This window comes from Artemia franciscana, chromosome 11 (genome assembly GCF_032884065.1).
Source record: "Artemia franciscana chromosome 11, ASM3288406v1, whole genome shotgun sequence".
Lineage (NCBI taxonomy): Eukaryota > Metazoa > Arthropoda > Branchiopoda > Anostraca > Artemiidae > Artemia > Artemia franciscana.
The window spans coordinates 6,350,507-6,363,470 of record NC_088873.1 but is presented as its reverse complement, the minus strand read 5'-3'; the positions used below and the strand labels follow the sequence as shown (position 1 = coordinate 6,363,470).

At 33.5% G+C, this 12,964-nt stretch overlaps 1 protein-coding gene across 5 annotated transcripts in view; it reads right to left on the bottom strand.

Annotated features, from left to right (window-relative positions):
• LOC136032734 (DEP domain-containing protein 1B-like) overlaps nucleotides 1-12,964 on the bottom strand; it is a 93,660-nt gene that overhangs the window by 50,601 nt on the left and 30,095 nt on the right. For all 5 annotated transcript variants that reach the window (XM_065713059.1, XM_065713061.1, XM_065713058.1 and 2 more), the window contains exons 7-9: nucleotides 10,670-10,870; nucleotides 5,601-5,767; nucleotides 1,206-1,385 (exon numbers count right to left, since the gene is read on the bottom strand). In XM_065713059.1, coding sequence (XP_065569131.1) covers nucleotides 1,206-1,385; nucleotides 5,601-5,767; nucleotides 10,670-10,870 — 548 coding nt within the window. The remainder of the gene's footprint in view (nucleotides 1-1,205; nucleotides 1,386-5,600; nucleotides 5,768-10,669; nucleotides 10,871-12,964) is intronic.

The following is a 12,964-nucleotide window of genomic DNA, read 5'->3' as shown; positions in this document are numbered from 1 at the left end:
AGGAAATGTGCATAAACAAGAAGATAGCGGCGAAATAAATCAGTAACAAGCAGCAGAATATACTTTTTTGCACCCATCACCTTTAAGTTTTCGGCAGCGGTAATACGGCGGATTAGGTCAAATACTTTTTGATAATCAGCAAAAAAAGCCCACAATAGCATTTCTTTGATCTAGCCATTTAGTTTATTAGGCGGAACAGTCTTATCAAATAGTGAGTTGAGCTGCTTCCTTTCAGATAGCCATACTGAAATGGGTCAAGGGAAGGTATAATTTGAGAAAAAAGTTCGTAGTAAATGAAAGATTCAGTCACTTTGTCTAAATTAATCTAGTATTTTTGGTGTTTCTTTTTAACGCAATATAACAAAAATACTAAAATAATGTATAATATAACAACTTAGTATATGTTAAATATAACAATAACATAATATATACGAATATTCCTCATGGTAGATATAATTTTCTTGTGCAAATTAAAATTTCAAACGGAACTGAAATGTTTTTCTGGCTGAATTTTAGGTTTTTAATTGAATGAATTCTAATTGATTGTTTTCAACTTTTATAATATTTCTTAAATAGGAGCCCGTTTACTATATTGTACTGCCTCACAATAAAAACTGTACAAAACATTACAATGTTTATACTTTTTGTAATGATTTTTTCAAACCTGTTAAAAAATAAAATAAAAAAGCTACGCAATTACATTAGCATCAATAAGTACAGATCACTGCCATCTTCTCGTTTAATCTGGCTTTTTGAATCCCCCCCCCCCAAAAAAAAAATAGCAACAAGGATCAGCAACTTTTATCCTTTTTTTATTCTATATAACTTAAAATTTCATCAAGTCACTTGTTTTTACATCAGTTTATAAAGCTAAATTTAAACCACGGGACAGAGCAAAATAAAACATAAAAAACATTTGTTTTAAAATAAATTTGTAATAAATAAATTTGTAATAAAATAAAACATTTGTGTGTCCTTTTGCTCAGCAGCTTAATTTTTTTTATATATAATGAAATGTTAAAAGAAGACATTAAAAAAAACATTCAGAGGAAGACAAAAATTATTTTGGCTGTCATTATTAGAAATCGAACCCTTTTTTTTTTGGGGGGGGGGGGGAGAGGGTCTTAATAAACCATATAGATTTCAAGGTGATGGTTCTTTAAACTCAAACCTATAACTGAGATAGGCGAAACAGAAAGACTTACTTGTTGAGACTTCTGATAATCTAAAATTTTCTGTTGAACAGTTGCACAGACTTCTGGAGGTACTGTCATAACAGCTTCTACATGTTCCATCAAAAATGCAACTATTCGTTGTGCATTCAGCTCGTCATAGTCTGGTTCAGAGGCGGTGCAGAGGATGCAGCGATAAAAGGTCTCCACCATCTGAAACAGACCATCCAAATTGAAAATATTTCCACAGAGAAAAATCAAAATAGAAGAGAAACAAAAGTTAAATCAAAAAGAGGGGAAAAAATATCCAAAGAGAGACAGGTATTGATCTACTCCCAATCTAAAGATGTAAAATAATCTGAAATTGAGATAATCTGCACCTAACCTGCTTCAGATGCAACGCAGAAGATGCACTGATAAAAAGTCTTCCTCTTCTGAAACACATTCATCACACTGAAAATTTTCCGAAAAAGGAAAATCAATAGAGAAGAAAAACAAAAAGGAAATCACAAAGAGAAACACGCATTGCCCTATTGGTAATTAAAACGTCGAGAATAATCTGAAATTGATATAAGCCGAAGGATTTAAAGTTAAACTGGCCAACCCTGACAAAAATCTCAAAATGAAATAATAAATATTAAATAACAGATGATACTAAAACATAAAAAAAAAATCAAAACTAGACACTGCGTTTGCAGTTACCAGTCATTAAAAAATTCACGAAATTGAAGGCATTTCTGTGTCTGAGGTTATTTCTGAACCATCAAAGAATAAAATACTATTTGAGACCATATTTATGTATATACAGTTCAATATTCCCTGAGAGCTTCCCTCGCCTTTTTTTATACAAAAGGTATAACATGCCCACCTTTCCCAATGAATGTTACTGCATTTAAACAGTGGGTGAATTGTATAGCTTATATTAATTACCCCAAAGGTTGTGTTGGTTTATAATCCCAGAAACATAGTTATTGGAACTTTTAGCTATACAAAATAAGATGACTGTTTCGAAATTACCGTTGGAATATTTTCGGGAAAAGATGCGTGAAAAGCGGGCTAGTTGCTCTCAGATTACTTTTAACTCTTAAAAGAGCAATAGGACTTTCAATTTCCAATCGAATAAGTCCCTTCCAAAGTTTCTAGGACAGGTCCTTCCATACGAAGTGACAAATGAAAAAAATAACTTTTTGTTCACTTCGGTCTTTACTTAGGCAGTGCTATTAAACGGCCTGTAGAGTGGCAGAGATATTTTAAGGGAAAAGTAGTTCATTTGGTTCAACTAGTTCAATTTGGTTTCACGGCACTAGTTCGTATTTCGAAGGAGGTTACTCAAAATCGTTTTGGTCTTCATTTTTGTACCTTACATATTTCAAAAGTATTTGACAGCGTCTTCCATTTATAAGCTTGGTTTACTTTGAATCAGCTGGGGTTAATGCTTCAGTGATTTTGGTTTCTAAGTTTTGGTACTCACATTCCTATTTGGGACTTAGGTGAAGCATTGAAGAATTGCCTGAAAGCTTTTAGAAGAATTTTTGGGCATATCCATGTGAGAAGTGAAGTTATTTCTCTCAATATTTTAAGGCTTTTATTGACATTTGACAAGTCTATCAGACTTATCGTATTAAGCCTATGCGCATGATTTCCTTTTAATTAGCGGTTTTCATGTTGGCCTGTCACGTTCTGTCCAGCTAGTTACCTTTTCTATTCAAAATATAGGGTTCTTTCTAAAAGTATGAAAATACCATATTTGGTCGTATTATAACGTACAACATGATAATACATCCTAAACTACCAGTTGCTACATTACAAGGGCTATGGGACTCTCCTCAGGTGAAGTAGGATTGAAGTTCAAGTCGCTCTGTAGTACCATACAGTTGCCCTATGTGTGCAGAGATGGATGAGTCTTTGCATCATTTTTTAGGGGATTGTAGGGAGTTGAGGGAGTTCCGTTTGGAAATATTTGGTAGGGATTTCGGGGGAAGAGATAAGATATTGGAAAGTTCGTCTGGGTAGGTATGAGGTATCGTGATGATTTTCTTAAATAATTAGTTTTAGTGTCTTTTCAGTCTATGTTTTGTTGCTGTATTTTTCTCCCCTTGTTTTGTGTATGTCACCATGGCCCAATTGGGCTTTGGTCTGAATAAATCTATCTATCTATCTATGTATCTATCTATTGGATCTTATTGCTTGCATTGTACATGATTCTTGTACTTTAAACGTAAGTGCTTATCATCAGAGCTACATAATTTCAATATTCTTTCAAGAATGCGAACAGCCTGTCTTTTTGTTATTGATTCTTCCACTTGTAAGCTATCTAGATAGAAGGAATTCAAGGGTTCAAAACCAATAATAGCAAATACAAAATGGTTGTTCACCACGTACAGAGGTAGAAAAATCATTAAACAGTCTTGTGGTAGAAGGGACCAATATCATAAGCCTTCGCTCTTCTGGTTTTGCATAATGAATGTCAAGATTCAAACTATTTTCACAGGCTGCACAAGATTTGTCATGTAGTGAAGAGAATCTGCTCTGGGCAAAGCTAGATAGAAGAAATTCGAGATAGAAGAAATTCGAGGGTTCAAAATCAATAAAAGCCATCACAAAATGATTGTTTACAGAGGTAGAGACATTACTAAACAGTCTTGTGGTAGAAGGGATCAGTACCATAAGCCTTCAGTCTTCTGGTTTTGCATAATGAATGTCAAGATTCAAACTATTTTCAGAAGGATTGGCCTGCCGCACAAGATTTGTCATGTGGTGAAGAGAATATGTTCTGTGCAATGCTCCAAAATTTCTAAATCTATTTTTTTTAATCATCTTCCTCAAAAATTGATGCTTCACTGTTGTCATCACTAGTCTTTGAATTTGTCTCAGAAAGCTTTTTTGAATCTTCTATTGCTGCCTTTCTTTTTTCCCGTTTTTCTATGATTTCATGTTTAACCAATTGTGGCTAAAACAAACTTTAAACATTTTTGCATTCTATATAATAATTTTACAGACTTCGAATTGAGGGTAATTTTTTTACAGCATTACATCAGTTGGATCATTTAATAACAAGGTAACTAATACGTTATATTAACAGTTACATACATCTGACATATAGTCTGAATTTTTCCTAGCTTTTTTCAATTTATTTTTTCTTTTTTTCTATTTTTTTTGCTATTCAACACCTAAGGCATGACGTCATTATATACTGAAAGTGCTGACGTCATTATAATCATAACATAGGTTGTACATTTTAAGTCGCTAATGGTTATAGCCTACGGTTATGACGTCATTCATCATCTTGTATGCGGAAATGCAGTTTTACGTAGAAAATCGCTTTTAATTAAAAAATTTTTTTTTCTAATTACAAAAAGCACTAGATGTAGCACTTTCTTTTAAAATAAACCCTTAAAAAACTCTCTATGATGCTCCAGCGCCCTGCTAGCTAGGGCGATGGAAAAAACAGAAAATAAAAGATACTTTCTATACAGAATTTTGTAGATGCCGCCACTTTCCTTGTTTTTCAAGCCAATCGATTTTTCTTGTTCTTCCAGCAAAGGGACTGTAAGTTTTCTTTAAAGGGTTTTTAAACGAGGTTCTTCTAATGATGCACTTTGTGTTTCGATCTGACACCATTTTTAAGGGGTTTGGGCTATTTTTTGTTACTAAGGGTTGCGTTCGTCTTTTACTAGATTGCGGCTACCGCTGCAACCACGATTTCTTAAATGTTCAGCAAATTGAAAATGAAGCTATTTTTAGCGATAATTTTCCCTTCAGGGTCAGAGCCATTTTCCAAATGATCAAGCTCATCGGTATCATAAAATAATATCGAAGAGGCAAAAATACACATGATTTCAAACTATAAATAGTTGAGGTGGTAAAGGGTAATTTTAAAATCTTGATTTTTCAGAATTATTCTATTCTTCAAAAATTCCATTACGCATAAGTAAGTACGTATAGAACATCGTACAAAAAACCATAGTAAGCATCAAAGAGCCGCTAGTGATCCCGCAAAAAATGTTCCGCTGGAAATATATAAGGTTTCATTCAGAAAAAGTGCAATTATCGCTGCACTGCTGCATCATGCAGATTGAAAATGCCTTTGATGAACAGAAACTTCAATTTGGGGGGGGGGGATTTTCCTTAATTGGCGGCCCTGACGGTCAGTCGTTAACAGAGGGCTGCTCAAATGAGAAAATATTTGAAATGATTAATGAAACGTATTCTGCTATACCTGTTTCAAACATTTCTGTTTTAATGAAAGATATTCTACTAACAAAAAAAAATCCTAAAACGTATTAAAATTAGAAGTTGCTTCAGTGCAATAAAATTCGATTACAGCTTAATAGGAAGACAGCCTTGTTGGCATAAATTTTTTTAGAAATCTTAGAACTAATATAGATGAAGAAAAAAGAAAATAATAGAAGCCCTTCCAATACTTACAAAATCCTTATTTTGCTTCTCCCCAACTAAGACTAGATTGCGATTCGTCGCTACTTTGCTCATAAAACGCAGCAAAAGGTGCAATTTCCGCCGATCACTAGGAGGCAATAATAGAGTTAGAAGTCGAAAAAAATCGATTCGCATCACAACAGGGTCTGATGAAGCACCTGCAAAGTTGAAATGCTGAATATTAAAAGTAAAAATAAAAAAATCTGAAACTTACAGCGAAAATTCAACGCCAATCTATACAAAAAGAGAGATATAAAATTGAAGTGTTTGGCTGCAGTCGAAAATCGTCAGGTACTTTTCTAAAATCAGCGACAATGCGTTGACAATGTTACCTTAATTCGCATTTCGGAGCAAATTAAGGTTCATGCTGGATCTGTTCTCCTCCGTGTCGGTGGCGGACAGCATTGAACAGTCACTGCCTTAATGGCCTAGTGGCCTTAATGCCAGATTTACCTCTCACTCAATTGGACTATCTGTCTTGGCTTTTTCTACAATTAGCCATGACTTGATACCCACAACTATTCCATTTTAATTCTACTGCCCTTTAATTCTGAATTACAATGGAATTGTTATGGGCATCAAGTCATGGCTATCTGTAGAAAAAGCCAAGACAAATAGTCCATTGAGTGAGAGGCAAACCTGGCATTAATCCCCCCCCCTTATTAGGATTGTATAAAAATGATGCTAGTTCATTTGTTAATAGATATGTATATCTATTATTACTATTAAGTCTGACGGACTGTCCAATTCATATTTTCATGTCTTGTTATTCCACTCTTTGTCAAATCAGACAAAGTTATTCACTTTTTTTTTATTGTTATTCACTTTTTTTGTTATTGTTATTCACTTTTTTGTTATTCACTCTTTGACTTAAAGAAGGGCACATTAGTGGATTACCATTTTGTCTTGCGGGCTGTTCCAATTATTGAGAATGCTCTCTGAAAAATCCTGGCGTATCTTGATCTTCATTGTCTGCTCTGCCAGCATTTGCGAAAGGTTTCTGGTATCCAATCCAATTCAAATTCATTTTATTTAAAAAACATGCGACGGACAGAGCCGATTATTAGTTTTTATTGTCATGCACACACAAAAATCCGTCGACAAGTAAAAATTAACATTCATAAAATTATAATATATACAATTAACAATAATAATTGTCACATTCGCACGAAAATAAGCCGACAAGTATACACAAAATTATAATACATACAATTAACGACAATAATCCGGATTAAAAAGTCGACCCAGCATTAAACAACTTAACAAACGAGGGCACAAAACTAAGCTCATAACGAGCATGTGACACAGTCACAGGTTGAAGTTTCGGTACAGGCTCTGCCTGTCAACAGGTCAACATCATGGTATGATGTTGACCTGTACGATTAGTGAGTAGGGTATTCGCTGGTTGAATATTATGGCTGTAAGTCAGCATGATGTCACTACAGCGACATCTGAAGACTAGTATTTGGAGTCTCAGGTTTTCAATCTCCTTTTATATGGCATATGTTATAACCTGTAATGTCTTAATAGCACATCTTTTAACTTCTTCAATTAATTTGCTGTAAGAAGGCAAGGGTAGGATATATGATTAGGATTCTCTAGTATACTTATCTAGATTTAAAATCCAAGTTAAACCAATTCAGATTTTACAAAATAAAGCCATAAGAATCCTGAAACTTTTTTTTTCCAATACTGCACTTCCAAATAAGTCTTCTACAAAATCTTAATACATTTAACTAGAAATACTTGCAGTTTCTCTACAATTTAGTTCTGGAGCGATTCTTTTCACATTTAATTATGACACTAAGAAATTACCGCCACATTGACTTAATCAAAGTTTGTTCCCCCAATAACAAGATTTACGTACTTATAACACTAGGCAAAAAAAAAGAGTATCTACATTGACAAGCATAGTAATGAAATATTTAAATTCGCCCAGTTTGGGTCCATAGCCTGGTGCTGGGACGCACACAGGGATTTTATTGACAAATTTATTTCTATTCTATTAGTAAAAAGGAATCTCAAATTTTATATTATTCAAACCTATCTATAATTTAGCGTCTATTAAATAACATTAAGTTATTTGTATGGTTTGTTGCTCTGGTTGAAAAAGGGCGTCTCCGGTATCTTCTAAATTTATATTGTCTTAAATTAATTTATTATTTATTAATTAGTTTATTTATTGATTATTTAGTTTATTTTTTTTAACTGTTATTTTTATAATTATATTATTATTATATATTACTATCTTATATATTATTATACGTTATTTTTATAATTGTAATTACTATTCTTATAATTATAATTTTTTATCAATTATTATAAATTTATTTATTAATTAATTTATTTATTATTTATTTTAGCAATTTATTTGTGTTTGATAATGCTGAAATTTTTGATATCTATTTATGAATACTGGGCTAGCTCCTACTTTCATATTACTGTTGTGTTATTTTATCTTTGTCGTCTTTCTTTGTCTTGTAGTGTTATTTTGTCTTTGTCAAGGCCTAGTTTTTCAATCTCATCTTCCCATGGGCCTAGTCAAGTATAAACATGTATCTGTGAATAATAAATAAATGATTGATTGATTGAATGCTTCAGTAGATTTACAGCTATTACTATTTTCGACAAGTCAGTTCATAAAACCATGGAAAAAGGCAATTTGTGTAATCTCGAGCGCCTTCGTGTCCTCGTGAGTGTGAGTTGGATTTCTGCCCATATAAAGAAGACCAGCTTTGTGATTTTTAGCTGTCCCTGTTCCCTATCCCCTATCCCTACTGGATTTTGTAGTTGCGTATGAATCTGAAGCTATTTAACAAGTTTAGAACCTCCGTTATCAAGGTTTCAATATCGACTGCAATCTCAGCTGGAAGAAGCACAGCAAAATAATATTAGAAAAAGCTTCTAGACGTCCAGGGGTAATACGAAAACTTAAACATGCATTTCCAGTTCCAACCCTCAAACTTGTATATACCTCCATTCTTAAAGCCTATATGGGGACATGTGCCCGATAAGGCCCAGCAGCATCATAAGTGACTATAAAAGAATTCAAACAAGGCAGAACAAAGCAATAAGAGTACTAAGCGAGTTGAACCGGTGTTAAGACACTCAACGAGACTACATTTCGCTATTAGAAACAACGCTGTTTCAGTGTGAGAAGGTCCCCCGGATAAAATTAGAGCGGCTGATAACTCATTGAAAGACCCATACAACAATTTGCCCCACTTGCATCCAAAAATTAAGTGTCAATGACATGGAACGAAGCTACAAGTTCAAATATCGAAATTTCCTTTTCTAGTCCGTCCTTATCAATGTAGGATAAACTGTTACTGTCACAAAATAAGTATCATGGAATTAAATTTTGATTACTTTTTTATTCATTTAAAGATTCAATTTACATTAATTTTACATATTTGTAAAAGTAGTAATTACGTGGTGGATTTTACAAGGAAACGCCATTTTTTTCAGTTGCACAATACCATCAGAGCCGATAGTCTTGTTGGATCAAATAATCCGGACAGAAGTATACACAAGAGAGGTCAGATAACGACAAATAAAGTTAGGCAGCGAATGATAATTTCGAGCATGGGGGGAACAAAGTTAGAGCAATCTTCAAAATTAGGAATAAAATAATTATTCTCAAAGTAATTTTTCTCTTAGACACTGACCTCCTGTTGCCACAAAAATAAACTCTTTGTTTTTATGTTGTCATTGTTTTATTTTAGTTCTATGACTATCTACCTCAGCTCTGCCCTAGTAATGATGTACGGACGGATGGATGATAGACTTATCTATGGAAAAGTGAAATGACAACATTTTTATACAATCCTAAAAAGGGTTTATGCCAGATTTACCTTTCACCCGTACTATATGTCTTACTTTTTTTTTCAATTAGACATGGCTTGATGCCCGTAGCTACTTTAATCTTAATTAAAAATCAACAGGCTCGGTAAACCTCACCCTTTTAATGTTGGATAAATTGGAACATGCAAGCGTTCTCTACATGACCGATATGATCAATGAAGGGACCCACCCGCTCTATATGCTATTATCCTTCTATTCTCTCTTTTTTTGCTTAAAAACTGGTTCTTTTTTGCACTTATATATTGTTCATATGGCAAATTCTAAACTAAATTCTTGTAACTAAAAAATACAAATTCTACTTCTTTAAGCTAAATTCTGACATTAGATAGTAAAAGTTGTTAAGCAAAAATGACCAAGCGACGTGACTGTGTGAATTCCGGTTGGTGTTTCTGATTAAAAGAAATATACTTTTAACCCTTTCTAGAAAATTTATCAATTTAAACAAAAGTTCTCGACAGTAATCTGTTTTTAGAAAGGTATCTTAAATACCCACGTCAGGTAGATTACGAATAAAGTACTTTTACAAAAGCAAAAACAGAAAGATTTGATTAGTTCTAGATGCGGATTTTCAGACCAGAAAAATGAGTTTACCGACTATTATTCGAAATAAAACCAAACCAGACATTCACCTAGAACCAGAATCAAAAGCATTTATTCTAAATGTAGGGGGAAAACTAAATCTGGATGTCAAAGCGAATATCAACTCCTATTAGAGGGTAGAAACTGCGGCAGAGTCTTCAATTAATCTACCCTTATCTTATTTATAGGTTTTCTATATTGGTTAAAATAAATCATTAACATAAACTATCTTATATCCTATCTCTATTAATTCAGTTATATATGATTATGCATAACTATTAATAGATAATTTATCTATACTAATAAAATCTAGTCGTTATCTTATTTATAGGTTTTCTACTACCAATAGTCCATTGAATCAACATCAGCTCATGAACTGCATTTTGAAGACGGTGGTATTGCACTGCAACTTAGTTACGTATTTTTTTTAGTCAGAAAATGAATTTTTATGCTACTATTCAAAACAGAAAAGAACCACGTATTCATTAATAACAGCGTTAAGAAATTTTTCTTCGCCGGGCAACGCGAAAGATAGATGTCAAAGCAAGATTCTACTCCTGTCAGAGAAGAGACCTTTGGGGTTTGTTATGACAACAGTTTCAATCGATCTTACTTACTGGCTTTTGGCTGTAAAACAGAGTCAGTCGACACAATAGTAGCTCTTGAACTGTGTCCTAAAGACGAGGGCGCTGCACTGCAATTTGACAAGCTTGAACCTTCGTTATGTCGGTCGTTTGATAGGTTGAGAGAAAATGTGGATGCAAAAAGATGACGCAATTGATCACTTAATGCCTCGTATGGTGCATGTGTCTTCCAACCTAAAGTGTAGAAAATTTCAAAGCATTCACTAGAAACGTTTCAAATTTGAGAAGGGTATTTTCATTGATTAAGCGTGGGAGATGATTATGTTTTTTTTAAGCTTCATAATTTCTGTATCCTCTAGTTAATCAAATGTCCTTACCCAAAGAAGTTTGTTTGCGACAACACTTTCGCTCATTTCGCCGTTTCGCTCATTTAGGTACCCAGTTTTATGCCAGTTGCTAATATCAAACCTTAACTCATATTGGTTTGACCATTTTTGATTTTGCACACTACTTCGGTGTGCAATCAGCATTAAATATATGTTAATATAAGTAGAAATGTTTGTTATAATATATATGTTATTATATATATATATATATATATATATATATATATATATATATATATATATATATATATATATATATATATATATATATATATATATATATATGTTAGTACTCACAATAGCAGTTAACACTACAGTAGCACGAGTAGTATCATTATATTTTGCACTAAATAAAAGAACAAGTTTTTTCAACTGAAAGTAAGGAGCAATATTAAAACTCAAAACAAGCGGAAATTATTCTGTATATTAAGGGGTTGCCCCCTCCTTAATACCTTGCTCTTCACGCTTAAGTTTTAAGCACTTTTAAAAAAATTTTCCTATTTTAATTAAACGACCCTTGTGTTTCAGCAGTCGTTCTTAAAAAACTTGGGACAAACAGTCGAACTTAAGTGTAAAGAGTAAGGTATTGAGAAGAGGACAACCCCTGCCCTCTCCTCATTCGTTTTGGTCCTTGACTCTCAAGAGCTATTCTCGGCTTTGAGCTCTCGCAGTTAAAGGACAAGCACCATTGGGTATCGCTATCACAGAGTAATGGAAATTCAGGTCCCCATTTCTGATGGAACGTCTCATTCTAGTACTTTAAGGTCAATGTAAGGACGGGATTCTTTTTCATTTTCGCGTCAACCAGAAATATACCTCAGATGAGTTAAAAATTTTATAGGATTAACTGAAGTTTTAGAAGAATTAAAAACAAGATGATTCCCTCGTGAATATGGTGACTCCCTCATAGTGAAAAGATGACTCCCTCGTGAATATGGTGACTCCCTCATAGTGAAAAGATGACTCCCTCGTGAATATGGTGACTCCCTCATAGTGAAAAGATGACTCCCTCGTGAATATGGTGACTCCCTCATAGTGAAAAGATGACTCCCTCGTGAATATGGTGACTCCCTCATAGTGAAAAGATGACTCCCTCGTGAATAGCGTTAACGAGCTTATTAACGAGAAAAACAGAACGTAGTAAGTTATCCGCAGCTTCAAACTTAAATTATGCGTTTTCACGTTGTTTCAAATCTTGAAGAGGGGGGGAAGGGGGTATTACACAACGCATCACCCACAGCACTTAATTTAATTTATTCTCAAATGAGAAAACCGAATATAATCTAAATATTTACATTCTCGCTTTCAACGTTCCAGCTAATACCCCTTGCTCTTAATTTTATATTTTCATTACGAAATTATTGCCCCTCCACTGCATTAGTAGATCTTTTGAATAAACAAACATTCTGAGCATTATCTGGTGCAAATAAATTGAAGAAAAACCTTTATGCACCAGGGCATCAAAATAAAACGTTTTTTACAAATCTTTTGTTTCGGCATCATTCTTAATTTTTTTTTTATATTTGTTATTAATTAATAACAATAAATAGATCCTTGGAGTATATACTTCCTGGGAGGGTGTAACGAGGGAGGCTTTGAACAGATTGGAATGGAGAAGGAGCGTGTGTAGCTGTGATAGCCTCAGGCGGCTTGGTGCTGCGGCGAGTTATTAACAGCAGTAGTATTGTTATTATAGCATCATTTTTCTTATTAATGCTATTAATTTGGTTTCAATTTAAAAGTTTAAAAGATTTGCCTTTTATCTAAAGTTAATTGCCATGACATTTTGATGTGGAAATACTGTTCTTTTTGTATTCAATTTATCTTCATTTTAAATATCATATCAAACACTCTCTTAAACCTCAAAGAACTTACTACTTATTAATGTTAATACCAATTTGTTTAAAACATTATCTATTCGTTCAGTGTTTTCAGCGCGCAG